Raw genomic sequence first — 20,022 nt, forward strand, 5'->3', positions numbered from 1 at the left:
TTTTGATGTGACACTCCCAAAGGGTTAAACATGTCTAAAGGGATTCCCACAAGTGGAGCAGCTGATCACTAATTAAAAAGTCACCCCCATTCACATTCACTTTGCACATGAACACAGACAAACAAGCAAAAGGTACAAATCTGGAATCTGTTAAAATCCCTGCAATGTACATTGATCACCCAGAGGGGGATGTTTTTTTCTCAGCAAAATTTAAGTTACTCTTTAAAGTGGTTCTAAAGGCAGAATGTTTTTTTTTTTAATCTTAATGTATGCTATGAATTAAGTGATTGTAAAGGCTCTTTTTTTTTTTTCTTTAAAAATAACAAACGTGTTATATTTACCTCCTTTGTGTAGTTGGTTTTGCACAGAGCAGCCCCAATCCTCCTCTTCTGGGGTCCCTGTTTGCTCCTCCTTCTATTGAGTGACCCTCAGCCAGCAGCCTGCTACAGGGGACACCCGAGCCGAGTCAGAGCTCTGTGAATCCATTCAGACACAGAGCCCCGACCTGGCCCCATCCCCTCTCTCCCCTGATTGGCTGACTGATTTTAATCAACAGCCGCAGGAGCCAATGGCACCCCTGCTGTGTCTCAGCCAATCAGGAGGAGTCAGCTAAAACACTTGTGGACATCACTGGAGAGAGATGGGGCTCAGGTAAGTAATTAGGGGGTGCTGGGGAGGCTGCTACACACAGAAGGTTTTTTATCTTAATGCATAGAATGCATTAGGATAAAAAACCTTCCGCCTTTACAACTCCTTTAAGATAAAAAAACCTTCTCTGTGCATCAGTCCCCCTAATACTTACCTGAGTCCCATGTTGATCCAGCGATGTTGCACGAGAGACTTGGGTTTCCAGGACTCTCCCTCCTGATTGGCTGAGACACACAGTGGGCACCATTGGCTCCTGCTGCTGTCAATCAAAGTCAGTGAGCCATTGAGGAGAGAGAGGGGGCAGGGCCGAAGTGTGGCTCCATGTCTGAATGGACACACTAAGCAGCGGCTTGGCTCGGATGCCCCCATAGTAAGCTGCTTGCTGTCGGAGCACTCGGCAGGAGGGAGAGGTCAGGAGAGCCGGCAAGGGACCCGAGAAGAGGAGGATCTGGGCTGCTCTGTGCACAACCACTGCATAGAGCAGGTAAGTATAACGTGTTTGTGTTTTAAAAAAAACAAGACTTTAGTATCACTTTAAGAAAAGCAAATATTAAGTGTGTAAGGCCTCTGTCACATGGGTGGCTGGGGGTGGAAAAAACAGGAGGCTGAGCTGCAGTTTCAATGCCCCAGGCTGCCCACCTATAAGCTACACAACAGCTGGAAGCACCTGTTTATATGTAAAGACTGCCGGCCCCACCTGTCAAACTCGGCCATTAAAGCCAATAGAGCTGCACCACAACTGGGAGCCAAACGCGGAATGCTGTTGTAGTGCGTTAGCCCAATTATAAACTGCCGTTTGGCAACAAAGAAAAAAAACAGGCATTCAGAAAGCAGCAAGATCACCTCCTGAACACCTGACAGCGATTGCTTAGCCGCACTCTGAAAAGCGATCCACCATGGCTTGCTGTTCGGAGCTTTGGCTAGTGTGAACCTAGCCCTTTTACTTTTGTAAATGAACACTAACACAACAAAGGTCGTATTTCTTCTACTTCTAGCCTAGCTCTGAGACAGTTAAATGGACAGAGAGGAAGTGGGTTGGAGTGAAGCGAAGTTCTGGGCTTGGAGCCGAGATTCTTCCTGCCAGAGTTATCATCACCGTCTTGTGTGTGTTGGATCCTGACGCTATTTGCACAGTGAAATGCTCTAAGGCATTGCTAGGACAATTTCCAATCTGCGTCAGCAGTGTAGGAAGCTCACATGCCCAATTTTAGGCGCTGGGGAAGGCAGTATTGAAGAGGTAGGAATTCTTGGCTGGACTGGTCCATAGTCTTCTGTCCTCCAAAGTTAAAGGCGGCGTGCACAGCGTGTGAATACGTTTATTGCCTGCCTCTCTAGTAATAAAACTCCAGTGTTCCTCCCTTCCTCTGTCTCCCCGAGGATTCTGCTGCTGGTCCAAAAAAATCAGAACAAAGCATGGGATATGGCCAGAGCTGACACATTTAGTGGGAGGAGTTTATCTTAAATTATGGATTTTTCCACCAACCACCATCAAGGTGTTCCTGTCCTTGTATTGTCCTTGTATTGCTTTGATTGTTTGCTTTTTTTTTGACCGATTGGAAATGTAGAAATTGAGCAAATAACAGCGATTGATGAATGTGTTTGCTGATGTTTCAGGTTCAGAACTCCGATTATACAAACTGTCTGCTACAGAACGTCTCTCCTGGGGATTATGTCATTGAGGTGAGTTGTTTTATTTATTTCTGTATCATCACCTTGGGGTTTCTATGTGATGGTCTGCAGTATTCAGTAATTAGCACAGTAATAATGAATGCCAAAGACGGATATTGCAATAGAAATGATATAACTGCATGCCGTGGAAATTGGGAATGTAGTGGAAACCTTGTGTTAGGCCTGGTTCACACATGTGCGGTGTGAATTGAAGCTCCGGCAGTTTCCCTGCGAAGAGAAAAATCAGTTATTCAGCGTTTTACGTCAGTTTTTTTTATCAAAATCAGGTCAGGATTGCATCAGTATTAGGTCAGGTTTACATCAGGATTTTATCCTGTTCACAAGGGAATGCATCTGTGAATCAGATGCGTTCCCATAGAAGATAATGTGCTTGCAATTCGTACCGCAATGCCCAGAAAACGCCCACATTTTTTGAACAATGCGGAGTGCAAATGCAACACACATATGTGAACCAGCCTCATTCAAATGAACAGATTTTAAAATGTCATGCGAATTGGATGCTGTGTAAGCCGCATCCAATTCCCATAGGTGTGAACCGGGCCTTAAGTTACCTATGCATTTGTAGTGCTATAAAATACTTGTGCTTTTCAGGACGAGACAGTGATTTGCTCCTGTATTTGGTACAGCAAATAGACTAGAAAGACCTCAATTTGTACAATAGTTAAAGCTGAACAGGGACAGTAAGATTGGGGAGAAAATGGCTTAGATGATGCTGGATGTCATCTATCCACAAAATGAAGCAGGCTCTATCTAACTTGGTGCAGCTTTTAATGCACACTGTAAGAAGCTCACAGTGTTCAGTAGAATAAGTAAGCAATTTCAGTTTGACCACCATTTGACAGGTGGTAAAGGGGTGATATGTCACCTCCTCACACCTGTTTTAACCCTCAAAATGCCACACCACTGTTTTGCAATCGCATGCATTGCACATGGTTGCAGGGCAGTTGCAGTGTGGCCCAATTCACCCATATTGCTCGCTTTCGGTGGCTGTACTCCTGGCCTAAAGCTACATGCCATTCAATCTTGGCAGAGAAGCAAGATATCCCAGCTGCAGTAAGTGTACAGTCCTGAGCGTCTACATGCCCTTGTTTAGGCGGGGAGTTTGGGGGAAAGTGGGCATTAAAATCATGACTGATCTTGCTTAGGTCCTCTCCTGTAGTTTTTATGCTTGCAGCCTATAGTGGGTGAGTCTGTTGCCCACCCCCCGCCCGGGGCGTCAACGGGTAGCCCCGCCCCATAGTTATTTAAGAGCTGTCAGATGGTGGAAGCGGGAGCCTTCGTCGGAACTGGAGGTTTTTCTTTTTTTTGGGTTGACGGTGGTGCGGTGGTGGGGGGTGTCGTGATTGATGATGCAGGGGACATTTTTTTTTTTTTTTAAATAAAGGACTTGTCAAAAACTTGTGTTTTTATTTACTTTTTACATTTTTTTGGTGAATGAGTAGGCCACACTTATTCCCAGCTCTACTCAGGCTGTGTGCAAAACAGTGGTTAGGTCCCTGGTAGTTTTACAAAGTACTATATTTATCAGAGTTTAACACGCACCTTAATTTTAAGAGGGAAATTTCAGGAAAAAAAACTTAAATTTTATATAAAGAACTTTTAAGCAAAATAAGAGTCGGTGCCCATCAATGCAGCCTGATCAGTGCCCATCTGCAGCCTCCCCAGTGCCCATCAATACAGCCTCACCGTTGCCCATCAATACAGCCTGATCAGTGACGATCAATGCAGCCTGATCAGTGCCCATCTGCAGCCTCCCCAGTGCCCATCAATACAGCCTCACCGTTGCCCATCAATACAGCCTGATCAGTGACGATCAATGCAGCCTGATCAGTGCCCATCTGCAGCCTCACCATTTCCCACTAATGCAGCCTGATTAGTGCCCAGCTGCAGCCTCACCATTGCCCATCATTGCAGCCTGATCAGTGCCCATCTGCAGCCTTACCATTGCCCATCATTGCAGCCTGATCAATGCCCATCTGCAGCCTCGCCATCGCCCATCATTGCAGCTTGATCAGTGCCCATCTGCAGCCTCGCCTTTGCCCATCAATGCAGCCTCACCAGTGCCGGATTACACCAAGCCGTGATCTCCTGTGTACTCGGCGCTCGCAGTCACACACAGTCCCGCCTCCTGGCCTGACTCCCATCATAGACAGAACACCGGCCCAATGCTGGGCCAGGAGGCGGGACTGTGTGTGACTGCGAGCGCCGAGTACACAGGAGATCACGGCTCTGTGTAATCCGGCGGTGCTTGCCCCCTCCTTCTGCTCCGAGGCAGCCAGGTATCGGCGTATAACACGCACACATGATTTGCCCCCTATTTTCAGGGGGAAAAGTGCGTGTTATACACAGATAAATACGGTATTATCTGAAATTGCAAAGGCATTTGGTGCACACCATGTGGATTTATATTGTTTGTGTTTATGGAGGCGTATATATATATATATATATATATATATATATATATATATATATAAAAAGGGTATTTCTTTGTATTAAGTCATGGTGGAAAGATAAAACTGTTAGTGGCAAGGCTACTAACATGGGATCTCCCAGACTATTCATAAGCTTAATTTAAATGCTGTGCTCTGGAATATTATAATACCAAAAACATAGAAATATAATTTATACAATGCAGGTCTCCTTGTGTTACACATTTTCCTGTCTCTGTTACCATCCAAGTAATGTTTCATCTATGTACTTATCTCTACAGCTTCTTGATGACACTAACACTACCAGACGCTCCATGCATTACTCACTTAAACCAGGCAAGTACTTGATAGTTGTGGCAACTAATAAGGAACTTTCTATAATAGCCAATAGGATCTGTTTCTGTTTGCATTTATTTTATTAGAACACCAGTAAACAAAAAAATGTTCTCCCTTTTAGTGCATTCTCCTTGGGCTGGTCCCATTCGTGCCATTGCCATTACCGTGCCTTTGGTCATCATTTCAGCCTTTGCAACACTTTTTACTGTTATGTGTCGGAAAAAGCAGCAAGGTAAGTCCTTTAAAATTGAATAAGAATGTTTTTTTTGGAGAAAAATTAAGTTAACCAGAGTTTGATCAGAATAACTAAGCCTTGCATACTATGCATCTTATGCTTTAAGGTGAAAAACACCTGGCAGTCACCGACCCCCCAGCCCCCCGTTTTACTTACCTGAGCCCTGGAATTTCACCTGGTGGAGACTCGCTCTTCCTTTGCCCGGGGTTCTCAGCTCTTGATTGGATAGATTGATAGCAGCGCAGCCATTGGCTCCTCCCACTGCTGTGAATTAAATCCAATGACGCAAATGCTGGACTTGGGAGCGCGCCCGCAGGGTAACCCCTTGGGAGAGCGCTTCTCCTAGAGGGTTATCTGATAAGAGGAGAGCCACCGAGGGACCCCAGAAGTCGGTGTTCGGGGCCCACTGTGTGCAAAACGAACTGCACAGTGGAGGTAAGTATGACATGTTTGTTATTTAAAAAAAAGTGAACCTTTACAATCACTTTAATATGCTTTTCTTATCAAAATGTTCAATTCACTTCCAAATATCACATAGATGTGAACCATATTGTTATAATATAATACCTTTTATCAGCATTCAGTTAAAGCTGAACTCCAACCAGATGTAAAAGACACACATTATTGCAGCTCTAACATCATTATTATATCCTTAACCACTTCAAAACCAGACTAATTCTGATATTTCTCTTACAAGTGTAAAAAATTAGCATTTTTTTGCTAGAAAATCACTTAGAACAACCCCCCCAACTTTATATAACTTTTTTAAGTAGGGGCCCTGGAGAATAAAATAGTGGGTGTTGCAATTATGTATGTCACACGATATTTACGCAGCGGTTTATCACACTGAAATTTTCATGAAATACATTTCAATGAGTCTTAGTAAACACAATATAATACCCATCTTTTTTTTGTAAATTATAATAAATTATGTTGTGCTGAGTAAATATATACCAAACATGTCACTCTTTAAAATTGAGCATGCCTGTGGAATGGCAACAAACTACGACACAATATATTATCCATTGGCAATGCTTTAAAAGCCTTTACAGGTTACTAGTTTAAAGTTACACTGGAGGTCTGATGCTAGAATTATTGCTCTCACACTGATGTTTGCATCAATACCCCACGTGTGGTGTGGTGCGATCGCTGTTTACATATGTGAACGGGGGCGCTTTAAAACATTTTTTTAATATATTTTATTATTTAAATGTATTTTTTGCGCTGTACCTGTACATTTTTTTAAATTATCAATTTTATTGCTTTTACCAGGGATGAACAACATCCCTTGTGAGATCTGGTCTATTAGACCCCAAATTTCTCCTCTGTCCTCTAAAACAGACGATCAAACAAACTGAAACCGGAAGTGACAAAATCCTCATTGCTTTCAGTTTCTGATGTCACAGAAAAAGGGAAGGAACTTTCCTATTGGCTCTCAGTGCTGTCAATCAAAGCCAGTGACGAGGGAGCAGGGGACGGGGCCGAGTCAATAGATGCAGCAGCGGGGCTCGGGTGCAAGCATGCACAAGTGCCCCCATGGGATGGGCTGCGGCTTCCCATTGGAGGGACTGGACAGAGGGGAGAGGCCAGGAGCACCAGTGGAGGACCCAAAAAGAGGAGGTTCGTAGCTGCTCTGTGCAATTTCCTTGCACAGAGCAGGTAAGTATAGACATGCTTGTTATTTAAAAAAGAAAAAAAAATACCTTTAAATCACTTTAAGTACTACTGCAAGATAAAATATTGTTTGTTGTATATAGGATGGTAATACTTTGCTGTAATCTTCTCCTGTAGAAAACATCTATTCCCACCTTGATGAGGAGAGTTCCGAGTCCTCTACATATGCCGGAAGCCTACATGTCGAAAAACCGCGTCCACGCCCAAAAGTGTTTATTTGCTATTCCAACAAAGACTGCCAGAAACATATCAATGTGATCCAGTGTTTTGCCCATTTCCTGCAGGATTTCTGTGGTTGTGAAGTGAGTAGCTGTTTTGAGTTTTATCATTTAGCAATGAATGTATCTTACCGGTTTAAGATGCTTAAAGTGATACTAAAGTCATGTTTTTATTTAGTTAAAAATAACAAAAGTGTTATACTTACCTCCTCTGTGAAGTTGGTTTTGCACAGAGCAGCCCCGATCCTCTCCTTCTTAGGTCCCTTTTCGCTGCTCCTGGCCCCTCCCTCCTGCCGAGTGCCTCCACAGCAAGCAACTTGCTATGGGGGCACCCTTGCCGAGCCACAGTTCCCTGTGTCCTTTCAGACATGGAGCCGCTGCCTGGCCCCATCCCCTTTCTCTCCTCATTGGCTGACTGGCTTTGACAGCAGTGCGAGCCAATGGCGCCACGCTGCTGTCTCAGCCCATGAGGAGGGGAGTCCTGGGCAGCCGAGACACTTCTGCAACATCGCTGGATCTAGATGGGGCTCAGGTCAGTATTAGGGGGGCTGCTGCACACAGAAGGCTTTTTATCCTAATGCATAGAATGCATTAAGATAAAAAACCTTCTACCTTTACAACCATTTTAAGGCCAGGGACGCTAATGACCTCTGACCTGTCCATTTAAGACAACAAAAAGTCAATGCTAATGAAGGCATTGCCACATCTCTCTGTGGGATCTGAGTAGCCAGAGACAATCATATAAGAAAAAAAAGGATTAGAACCTGTTAGGCTGGGTTCACACATATTGCATCCACACTCCGCATTGCACAAAAATTGTGTGCATTTTCTAGGCAGTGCGGTGCGACTTGCAGGCTCATAATTTTCTATAGGAACGCATCTGATTCGCAGATGTGTTCCCTTCTGAACAGGAATTCTCTCCCCCTCCTCCTACACCTCCAGCTACAACAGAGAGGAACCAATGAATGAATCAATTTTCTCTTCGCAAAGGAAACAGAGCTGCAATTCGCACTGGACTACTGTGAACCCAGCCTTAAGCTTTTATTTGTGTCTGTGCCCCCTACACAGGGGAGATTCACCCCTCTATTTGTTCGGGTGACAACTGCCATCAAAAATGAAAGTGAGGGTTAATCAAAAAATGTGAGCGTTGTCCCCAGAACAAGAGGTAAGGGGAAATCACTTTAGGAGATTTCCTATAGCGTCCTGTTGTGTCTCTTGGACAGGAAGTGAAGGGAAATATCCCCAATGGTAGATAGCAAAAAATAACCTGGCTGGTGTTTTAACCCTTCCATACATTATAAAAAAACTGAAAAAAGGGCTTGGCTAAAGATACACTTTTTTAAAGAGACATGGTCTCCTTGCCAATTCAGGATAAAGGTGTCTTTGTAGAGGGCCCTCCTCAAAACCCTGATATTCACCTTGTCAATGCTTCTCCATGGCTTTTGCCTCCGTTGCAGCCAGCAGAAAAAAAACCCTATTGTCAGCTAGTGCTGTTGTATTAAAAGAGAAGTATGGGTCCGATGCTGCATCTGTCCCCCGCCAGCTTTAAGACCAACACCGCCAATCACTCAGTTCTCAGTGCTCACTGACTCTCTGCTCCCCTCCCCGCTTTTACTGGAGCTCTGGGCTGTGGAGGGGGCCGGTGCGGCCGGCTCAGGCTCCCAGCGGCTTACTGAGCCAGGTACCGGTCTAGACATGTGGGCGGATCCAGGCCATATGGTCGCAATCTTTCCTGAGCCTGGACCAGCTCTGTGACGTCAGCTGGCAGCGGGCTTCAGCCTGGTGTCTGGTGAAAATGGGTCACAGGACTGCAGAATGATCTGCACTACTGTGATCCACAGGAGAAGTACAGCCAAACGAGTTTTGGCTGTACTTCTCCTTTTTATTATTCTCCTGATTATATGATTGGCTGCTAAACCCAGGCTTTGTGACATGGGAGAAGGCAAATGCTCCCCCATACCCAGAAGTAGCAGTTATTGTCATTAGCTGCATCTAGGGAAGGAATGATGGCCTGAGAGTACTAGCAGGTTTAGTATCAAGGATACATGGGGTATCCTTTCCCTGAATGGGCAAAATTACAAGTTATTTTTTTTAAGACCCCCCCCCACATCCATATACTTACTTGAGCTTGGTCTCGATCCAGCGATGTGCACCAGAGCAGAGGCTGTGTCTACTCTCTCCCTCCTCATTAGCTCAGAGACAGCAATGGGAGCCATTGGCTCCTGCTGCTGTCAATCACTGTTATTGATAAGGGAGTGGGGGCAGGGTCAAGTCCTGCTCTCTGTGTAAATAGATACAGACGGCGAGGTTTGGGAGCAAGCCCACACGAGTGCCCTCATAGCAAGCAGCCAGGAGCGCTGGTGGGGGAAACGAGAAGGAGGATCGAGACTGCTCTGTGCAAAACTATTGCACAAAGCAGGCAAACATGTTTGTTATAAAGAAAAAGAATTACGTTTAGAATCACTTGAAGCTATGCAGGAGATAATTCATGACTAGAGCCCCCTCTGCTGAATCTGCTTGGCCGCCAGCTGCTGCAAGCCAGAAATTATTCACTAATTATTTGCAGATTTAGTCTTTAAAATTTGTTTTTCCATTTTAATTATGTTTAGAGTTTCAGGGCAGAACAAAAGCTTATTTCCATGAATCATTTTCATTTGCAGTGTCTGTTTTTAACTACAAATAGACCTTTTATTTTTGCCCTTTGCAGGTTTCTCTGGACTTGTGGGAAAACCTAAAAATTTGCAAAGAAGGTCAGAAGGAGTGGCTGAAACACAAGATGAAAGACTCTCATTACATCATCATTGTGTGTTCCAAGGGTTTGAAGTATTTTGTAGAGAAGAAGAAGAGGAAGAGCAAGGCCACCATCCTTGAGTCTGGGAAAGGGGAGATCTTTGTGAGCGCCTTGTCCATGATCACTGAAAAGCTGGCCAAGGCCCAGGGCAGCTCCGATAGTTCAGATGACCTAAGCAAATTCATCACTGTTTACTTTGATTACTCAAGTGAGAACGATATTCCTGGGGCTCTTGATGGAACCAAGAAATACAAACTCATGGATCACCTTCCCCAACTCTACTACCACCTGTATTCCAAGGAGCTAAGCTTGCAGGACCACGATCAGTACCCGACTAACATCAGCAAGCGCAACTATTTCCGCAGCAAAGCTGGGCGCTCCTTGTATGTCGCCATATGTACCATGCACCAGTACATTGAACAGGAACCAGATTGGTTTGAGAAGCAGCATGCTCCATCTCACGCTTCTGCTGTGCATTGCCAGGAGCCGGTGATGGAGAAATTTGACTCGGGTTTAGTCCTAAATGATGTTACCGTGAAACAGGTGACAGAGCACGATGTTCCTGTGCGAGCAGAAGTGCTGACATCAGCAGACTGTCATTCACAAGTGCAGAACAATGATGCCGGCGATGAGCTGGAAGTACCGCCTACTAATGTTGAGTGTTGTGTTCTGCAGCCAGTACTTCATTCTGTCAAGGTGGTCAACCAGACGGACATGCCTCGGGACTCTGGGATATATGATTCTTCTGTTCCTTCTTCTGAGCTTTCATTGCCATTAATGGACGGACTACTGCCTGACCAGATAGAAACCTCATCTATTGCAGAGAGTATTTCATCATCTTCAGGACTAGGTATGTCACAATTTCTATGATCAGTCATCATTCTAATTGGAAGGTTTATATATTGTTTATGACTTTTTCTTTAAAGGCATAAAGTCTACCTTTTGGACTATGTTTCAACCTACACCCATATTTGGGGATTAATCTGAAACATGGTTGCGTACACTAACCCCAAAACCCTCATGGCACTCTTCCTCTTAACCAGGACGCTGCTAGTGTGCAGCATTCTGTTTACTTTGAATTTAGAGGTGTGGTGCGGTGTTCCACTCACAGAGCAGCATCATCCAGGACAGGGAGTATGTACCAACGTTGACTACAAATCCCATCTGCCACTGCAGGACTTCTTTTTAAACTTACAACACATGCTGCACTGAAATCCTAAGTAATGTTGTCATCCCTGCCCAAGTTCAACCCTGCTGGACTACAGACCACCTTCCTCTCACATACAGGGGAAGTGTTCAATAGTCCAGAAGAAGAATTTGGCAATATCTTTCCATGCCTCTTTCATATCCCTTGTCCATCCAGTTAAAATATGAGGTTGATTTACTAAAACTGGAGAGTGCAAAATCTGGTGCAGCTCTGTATAGATACCAATCAGCTTCTACACAAGGGCGGACTTTTCGACTGAACTCGTCCTCCGGAACGAATCCGTCGGACAAACCGACCGTGTGTGGGCTTCATCGGACTTCCGACAGACCTTTTCGGTCGAAAATCAGACGGACTTTAGATATGAAACATTTTTCAAATCTTTACGACGGAGTCCGGTCGAAAAATCCGTTCGTCTGTATGCTAGTCCGACGGACGAAAACCGACGCTAGGGCAGCTATTGGCTACTGGCTAACAACTTCCTTATTTTAGTCCGGTCGTATGTCATCACGTACGAATCCGTTGGACTTTGGTGTGATCGTGTGTAGGCAAGTCTGTTCGTTCGAAAGTCCGTCGGAAAGACCGTCGGAGCTTTGATGCCGAAAAGTCCGCCCGTGTGTACACGGCATAACTTCATCTTGTTCAGTTAAGCTTTGAAAAAAAAACTAGAAGTTGATTGGCTACCATGCAGATCTGCATCAGATTTTGCACTCTCAAGTTTTAGTAAACCAACCCCATGGTGTCTAGAGTTAATAGGCCTGACAGACATGTATCTAGGCTGCCAGGTTATGCCTACACATCTGCCCTCTCATGTCTGCGGTCACCGTAAGGCCCCTTTCACACGGATGCCTCCGCTAAACGGAATCTGCTTGCTCAGTGGGGGATCTCTCCACTGAGTAGGCGGATGACAGGTCCATGTCCGCTCTGCTATTCAGAGCTCTGCTTTATGGGGCAATGTCCGTTTCCATCCGATCCAATCCGCTAGACGGATGGAAAATACGGCCACCATTCGTCTGTTTTTTGGCAAACAGGATCGGATGGCGGCGGGTGTCAGCGAACATGTGTCTGCTGACATCCGCCGCGCCATAGAGGACAATGCCGGGTCCAATCAGGTCCGCCTGAAAAACAGACGGACCTGATCAGACAGCCCGTGTGAAAGGGGCCTAAGACTGAAGAGGGAAGTAAATGAAGCTGCAAAGGGTCGAATGCCGTACTATATTCAGTCTGCTTAGTCCAGGTCAAGTACATAAATGAGGCTACAAAGGGTCGAATGCCGTACTATACTCAGTCTGCTTAGTCCAGCAGAGTAATCTAATCTGTTGATACAGCATGCCAGTCTGACCGCCAGCATTTGGAGGTGGGATGTTGTTTTCAGGTTTGCATGTCTGTCTTTTAAGGGCTTTATTTTATATGTTTGTTTCTACTTCCCTGCAGGAGAGGAAGAGCCAACAATCCCGAAATCAGTCGTGTACAGCGTGTGCAAAGCAGATCTCCACTGCCACATTCACCCGGATGAGCTCCAAGCCGTCGCACCTTTGTAGCTGATTGGTTAAGCTATTCTTTTCCAAAGGACTGGCTAGCCCCAATGGCAGTGAAGGAGTTAATATGCATTGCCACTTTAGAAAAGGTTCTGTGAACGGTCACCACGCCACTGCGGACCCTGAACCTACTTGAATATATGAGAGACAGAAAAGGCACCCCTGTCAGCTTTTGTATCACTAGCTTGGGAACTTTGGCATGTGAACAAGACAGAAGTTGGGGGCTGAGATGATAACCTATCATGCAGGATGTTTGAAATTTGTCCTGCATGAATCTGTTGGTGACTGATCAGGTCCCACAATGGGGCATAGATGACATTGTATTGCAATTTTTTTTTTTAATATGGTACATTTGGGACAACAAATATTCTTTTCCTTCAGTGGAAAATAAATGGCAGTGTTTTCTTTAAATGTGTCCCCATCACCAGATCTTCTTCTTGATTTGTTAAAAGGGAATAAAACGCATCTTTTGGTACAGCCAGAAAAATAACTTTATTTACAATGATCTCTATGAACCATAGATCTCAGTCAAGTGTACTATGTATAAGGTGTACAGTGTAAAACCCCTATGTGCCATTTCATATCTATGTTTACACCAGTCACTACTGGGGGGGCGCTGTTCAATTACTATGGTACTAAATCTCGGAGACTGGAGAGACTCCGGCTATTGAACATCCGTAGACGGCGCATATACCTCATTACATTGTGTTGCTTCCAACCAAGGGATGTCCTACCAGCATCAACAAAATTCACTATAAGAACAAAATACCCCACTTTTAAGTACACAATGGGGTTTATTTACTAAAGCTAGAAAGTGCAAAATCAGGCTCACTTCTGCATAGAAACCAATGAGCTTCCAGGTTTTATTACCAAAGCTTAATTGAACAAGCTGGGGTTAGAAGCTCATTGGTTTCTATGCAGAAGTGAGCCTGATTTTGCACTTTCCAGCTTTAGTAAATAAACCCCCATTGTGTACTTAAAAGCGTGGTATGCCTGTATGGTACTCTAGTGCAGTAATATATGTCTATCTAGTCACAAGTTTGCTTTCCTTTTGTAAAAAGTTCTAGAATCATAAGAGGCAGGATTTGATTGGCTGCTATTGATTGCAGTCCCTTTGTGCACACTAAACTGGGCACAGATGGCTCAAGTTTTGACCATTCAGTCCCCAAGAGACTGAGAGAAAGTCCCTTGAATTCCCCATCCATGCTAATAGTATGGATGGAGGAATCTGCATTCTATTCAGGCAACTACAGCACTCATGGCTGGCTGAATACATTTGTGCTGCCGAATGGTGACTGCATCTGATAGGATGGATGCCGTCACTGTGCAACAGAGAGTTTTCCAGTCAGGTCTGTTTATTTTGCAGGCCCACCCACGGCTCAAGTTTTGGCCAATTTAGCAATAATAAAATCTAAGCCATCTATGCCCAGCTTTACTTTGTTTGCCATGCATTGTGTCTGAACAAACACAGGGTGCTTACAGACTGCTGCAGAGCTGAGATTACCATGCTGTCTCTGTAGAGGTCACTTCTCAATCTGATGTTCGCTCAAATCACTAAAATAAAAGTTCAGGATTTTAAAAAATAAACATTTATATTCACCTAGGTAGATGCAGCATCAATCCAAAGCTGCATCTGCCCCCCGCCCAGCTCTGCAGTGAGAACTGAGCGATTGAACACCGCTGATCACCCAGTTCTCCCCCTCCACTCTGAGCACAGTCCTGACTGTCAGCGGCTCCCTGTTCTGCCCCTCCAGCGCTCACTGGATCGGCTGAGTGACGTCAGCCAACAGCAGGCCTTAGCCCGGGTCACAGGGGTGCAGAACAAACTGCACTCTTGTGATCCATAAAAAAAATACAGCCAAAAAAGCTTTGGCCATACTTCTTCATTAATTCATATCCCTCCTAAACTTTATTTCAGCCAAGGTGCTATTCCCTTTAGAATTTGGATTTCCATTGAATGCTCTGGCAAAGAAAAGATCACGTTGGGTAGAACCAACTAGATCAAGGCTGCCGATTGCAATAGCTAAATAAATGTTGATATCTAATTTATGCAATATCTCATTATAGCTCCATTCCATTAATAACATGTATTGCAGGGCTCACCAGTGGCCGATTAGTAATGCACACTGCGAGTGTGAAGGGTCCTCATTAGTTTCTCAATTCTGTATTTAGTTGTTCACCTCTTCTGTAGGGAACTGTATCTCTAGCACCAGTCTGTAAGCACTTTCAAAATCCTTAAAAAAAGGAATTAAGAGGCATTACATTTGCAAGTCAGATAAATTGTAAGATATGTTACCTGTCTTGTATGGTACATAACAAGACCAGCATTAATAGTGGTATCACAGTATTTTTTTTTTAATTATTTAAGCTTGCTGGTGAGCTCACAGGATGGCAGCATACAGAGACAGAATTGTGTACAACCTTTGATTCTCTGGTTAACTGGTACGGAATGCTGAGCCTTGTAGTTCCACAGTATGGTGAGAAATCAGATAAATGTGATGGTTTTCATTATTAAGGATCAAGAGCTACATTGATCATGTGGTGCAGCGCTAGAGAGCCAGTCCGAACTGTGCTTGTGTAAGAATTGAAATATTCAGTATAACTGATTAGAGCTGAGCAGGCTTATTAGAGTATGCCTGCACAATTCTAATACTTAAAGCTGAGGTCTAGGTATGGCAATGTTTACAGTATGACCAGCTTGGACCAATATAAGTATGTATGTTCCATACCTATGATATCCCAGTGGAAGCTAGAAATCACTGTAGTAGTCACTGCTACTTCAGTGATTGCCGCTAACTTCCAGGACCCATATCGAGTGCCTGCAGTTCTGCTTACTGAACACAGGAGGTCGCTCACTTGGCACGGACACCTTTCTTTGAACACTTTTAATTTTCCTAATGCATGCAAAGTGTTCTCTGAACAAGGTGGAGATGAAGACGTTACTGCTCTGCCTCTCCACCTTGTCCATTCAGAGAACAGTTTGTATTCATTAAGAAAATGAAAAGTGTCCTCTTATGGGGCGTACACACGGTCGGACTTTTCGGCTACAAAAGTCCGACGGACCTAATCTGATCGTGTGTGGGCTTCCCTGGACTTTCAGCGGACTTTTCCAGTCGCAAATCTGACGGACTTTAGATTTGGAACATGCTTCAAATCTTTATGACGTAACTCCGCCGGACCCAGAAATCCGCTCGTCTGTATGCTACTCCGACGGACAAAAACCGACGCTAGGGCAGCTATTGGCTAATGGCTATCAACTTCCTTATTTTAGTCCGGTGTACGTCATCACGTACAAATCCGTCTGACTTTTGTGTGATCGTATGTAGGCAAGTCCGTTCGATAGAAAGTCCGTCGAAAGTTTGTCGGACTTTTGTAGCCGAAAAGTCCGACCGTGTGTACGCCCCATTAGGCTGAGTTCACACTATTTGCGGCGCGGGGCACAGCAGAGGGTCCGGTGCGTTCACCATTTCAGGTCTGAATTACGTCCGAATTTTTTGCCTGAATTTGGACCCGAAACTGAGCCAAAGACACACAAGACTCTCCTGCTGTGCGATCTGCGGTCACCACGAAGATGTGTGAATCGGCTCTATTGAAAGCTGGTCACACTCTCCTTTCATGCGAATTGGATGTGGGGAAACCTACACCCAATTCACATAAGTGTAAACCCAGCCTGAAAGGACCCAGAAGCTAATAGAGATCACTGAAGTAGCAGTGCCTGCAATAATGATTTTCAGTCTCCACAGGGATCCCACAGGTATGGTATATACATACATGTAAAAATCGCCATTACGGAATTCATCTTTAAGACTGTAAATTCAGAACTTTAAAGGCCGAGTTCACCTTTAGAACATGTTACATGTTACACCCATATTTAGGGTGGAACATGTAGCACGTTACAGCTCCTGCATCCATTCTTCTCCCCACACCCGCTGCCAAAAGATGTACATTTATTTCTTTATAAAAGGTGAACTTATCCTTTAAAAAAAAAAAAACATTTTCAGTTGGGCTAAAACACATTGGTGTGGATTTACTAAAGGCAAATAGAGGGTGCACTTTGCAAGTGCAGTTGCTCCAGAGCTTAGTAAATGAGGGGAAGCTTCACTTTGCAAAGAACACCCAATCACATGCAAGGGGAAAAAAAGGCATTTTTGTTTTGCACATGATTGGATGATGGAAATCAGCAGAGCTTCCCCTCATCTACTAAGCTCTGGAGCAACTGCACTTGCAGAATACAACTGCACTTGCAAAATGCACATTCTATTTGCCTTTAGTAAATCAACCTATTACAGTGGAACCTTGGATTATGAGCATAATCCGTTCCAGGAGAATGCTTGTAATCCAAAGCACTTGCATATCAAAGTGAGTTTCCCCATCAAAGTCAATGGAAAGTAAGATGATTCATTCTGCATTGACCTCTATTGCATGCAGTACCGCATGTGGCCAGAGGTGGGGGAGCCGGAGAGCCTCGGAAATAATTGGGGACAGCTCGGCTGAACTCGGAAACCATTCGGGAATGGAGTATTTCCGAGTGATTCTGAGTATTTCCGAACGACTCCGAATCGTTCCGAGTGTCACCAGCGCCCCCGCACCTCTGGTCAAATGCGGTACTGCACAACCCATTAGCTTGAATTCTGCTCGTTTTGCGAGACAACACTCACAACCCGAGTCAGGATTTTTTTTAAAAAGTTGCTCATCTTTCAAAATGCTCGTTAACAGCGTTACTCGTTAACAAAGGTTCCACTTGTATATGAATAATTGCAGTGTGTTCACAATCACCATCAGTATAAACAGTCGAAATGTAGGTTTTTAAGGTAAATTGTGTAATAATTGTAAATATAATTTATAAAAGTTTTGGTTCACAGCAGAATAAACCTTATCAACTTAGCAGCTACCCTTGCTGTTCAGACACTAAATCTAAATTTAGCTTAGAAAAGACAATAGTCAAGAACACCCAAATGCACACACTCTGTGGCTTTCTATGTTAATTATTTTATTTTATTTTTTATTTGTCATAATGATGGCAATTATTTTTAATGCTAAAATACTTTAACTATATTGCATCCATTTAACTTCCTGACACTTAGTGACATCGGTGTTAGTGATGGAATTCTGAGCAGATGGATATACATTTAATAAAGTGTGCCCAGATATCACTGCGGTGGATTTACTAAAACTGGAGAGTGCAAAATCCGGTGCAGCTGTGCATGGCAGCCAATCAGCTTCTAACTTCAGCTTGTTCAATTAAGCTTTGATAAAAAGAAAAACTAGAAGCTGATTGGTTTCTATGTAGAGTTGCTCCAGATTGTGCACTCTCCAGTTTTAGTAAATCAACCCCAATGTTTCAGGCTTTAGTTAAGGGTCCTTCACACGGCACGTTTGTATTTTCTGCATGAACACAGATCCTTACTGGCAGAAAATCCTGCAGAAAATATACATCTAAAATACTCACATTTAGATGTGTACAGTCCAGTGGCGGCTGGTGCTGAAAATTTTTTGGGGGGTGAAAACAAACTGAAAAATTCTAAAAAAAAAACATCAAATGCAGCCACTGTGCCCATTATATGCAGCCACTGTGCCCATCATATGCAGCCACTGTGCCCATCATATGCAGCCACTGTGCCCATCATATGCAGCCACTGTGCCCATCATATGCAGTCACTGTGCCGATCATATGCAGCCACTGTGCCCATCATATGCAGCCACTGTGCCCATCATATGCAGCCACTGTGCCCATCATATGCAGCCACTGTGCCCATCATATGCAGCCACTGTACTGATCATATGCAGCCACTGTGCCCGTCATATGCAGCCACTGTGCCCGTCATATGCAGCCACTGTGCCCGTCAAATGCAGCCACTGTGCCCGTCAAATGCAGCCCCTTTGCCAATCATATGCAGCCTCTGTGCCCATACTTAGCGGCGGGTCAGGCAGCGGGTGATGGCAGCGAGCTGTGGGACAGGCAGTGGGTCAGACGATGGCTCCTGTGTCCTCCATACTTCCCATGCGTCTCTTCTTCCCTTCTGATAGGCGTCCAATAGGATCTCCTGTGCCTTCAGCCAATCAGGTGACGGTCATTAGACCCGGGCTTCCTGATTGGCAGAGAGGCAGTTCAGAAAAGCAAAAATACATTTGTTTTTCAAACACACCTGGGTGGGCTCCGAGGGCAATGCTCTGCGCTCCGAATCCACTTAGAGCCTATTGCTCTAATCAGATGCTTCAAACCCCCCCCCCCCCCCCCGTAATTCAGGCGCCCGGAGTCCGAAAAAGGGGCCGGACGCCTGAACAGGGGGTGGCCACGGCGGCCATGCTATGCATCAATCTATCCATTCTACATATAGGGGGGGTGGCGCTCATGCGCCCTTAATGGACGAGCCGCCCCTGGTACAGTTCTTCTTTCATTCAAATGAAAGGCTACATATTTGCACATTTAGACGCATTCATGCATGTGAACTCCGCAGATCTGTGCAGCCCTGAATGCAGAAGTGTCCCACTTTTTTCTGTGCAGCTAAATGCAGATGGGCACAGCTGTGGGCCTGGGCTCATTGATTACTATAATGCTGTATTTAGATGCGCACAAAACTATGCACAGTATGCATCTACACACAGTGGGGTTTTTTTGCCTGTGTGAAGGAGCCCTAAGGAGTTCTGACTATTCAATAGGAAGTGTATAAAAGTCCTGCCAAAAATAGAAAAGTATTTTTGCATTTTTTCTGCACATTTACTCCATTTTGCTAAAGCGTATTGAAGGAGAATAGCTCAGAATGAACAGGGTGTATTCAGTCTAATCATAGATCACCCTGCATCTGCCCTTTTAGGTGATTCACTTCTCTAGGTAGGTTTCAGTGTCTTTTTGCAGATTCCTCCCCTTATTATTGTTCTATTGTATCATTGCCACCTGCAAGCTTAGTGGAATGTGAGGTCAGTGACTGAGGGATGTGGAGTGCTGCGTAACAATGTAAAATTTAGTGATAGTCTGTGTTTTATTTGGGGTAAAACAATCTGTCAAGGTTTGATATTAAGGATAACTTAAAAAGATACTTCACTCTATATAGCATAGTCAGTGTAAGTAACACTGCTGCCCTCTAGTGTTCATAAGCAGTACTGCACACTGAAATTGCATAAAGAGGTTTTCCTTAAAATTTCTCAGATACATCATTTTTTCTACATTCTTTCAAATATATGCTTGTAAGTTTATGCTGTCTGTAGAAAACCATCTATTTTCTAAATTGTACAGTTCTGATTGGTTTGATCATCTCTGTT

The 20,022-nt window shown here is 44.4% G+C and overlaps 1 protein-coding gene across 1 annotated transcript in view; it reads left to right on the top strand.

Annotated features, from left to right (window-relative positions):
* The window catches only part of IL17RD (interleukin 17 receptor D), a 113,639-nt gene extending 100,081 nt beyond the window's left edge, over nucleotides 1–13,558 (top strand). Inside the window, exons 8-13 of the mRNA XM_073592252.1 lie at nucleotides 2,263–2,328; nucleotides 5,048–5,102; nucleotides 5,224–5,334; nucleotides 7,129–7,313; nucleotides 9,937–10,870; nucleotides 12,659–13,558. Of these exons, the coding sequence (XP_073448353.1) occupies nucleotides 2,263–2,328; nucleotides 5,048–5,102; nucleotides 5,224–5,334; nucleotides 7,129–7,313; nucleotides 9,937–10,870; nucleotides 12,659–12,765 (1,458 nt within the window). The 3' untranslated portion in view covers nucleotides 12,766–13,558. The remainder of the gene's footprint in view (nucleotides 1–2,262; nucleotides 2,329–5,047; nucleotides 5,103–5,223; nucleotides 5,335–7,128; nucleotides 7,314–9,936; nucleotides 10,871–12,658) is intronic.
* Nucleotides 13,559–20,022: the final 6,464 nt, after the last annotated feature.

Source organism: Aquarana catesbeiana, linkage group LG07 (genome assembly GCF_042186555.1).
Source record: "Aquarana catesbeiana isolate 2022-GZ linkage group LG07, ASM4218655v1, whole genome shotgun sequence".
NCBI lineage: Eukaryota > Metazoa > Chordata > Amphibia > Anura > Ranidae > Aquarana > Aquarana catesbeiana.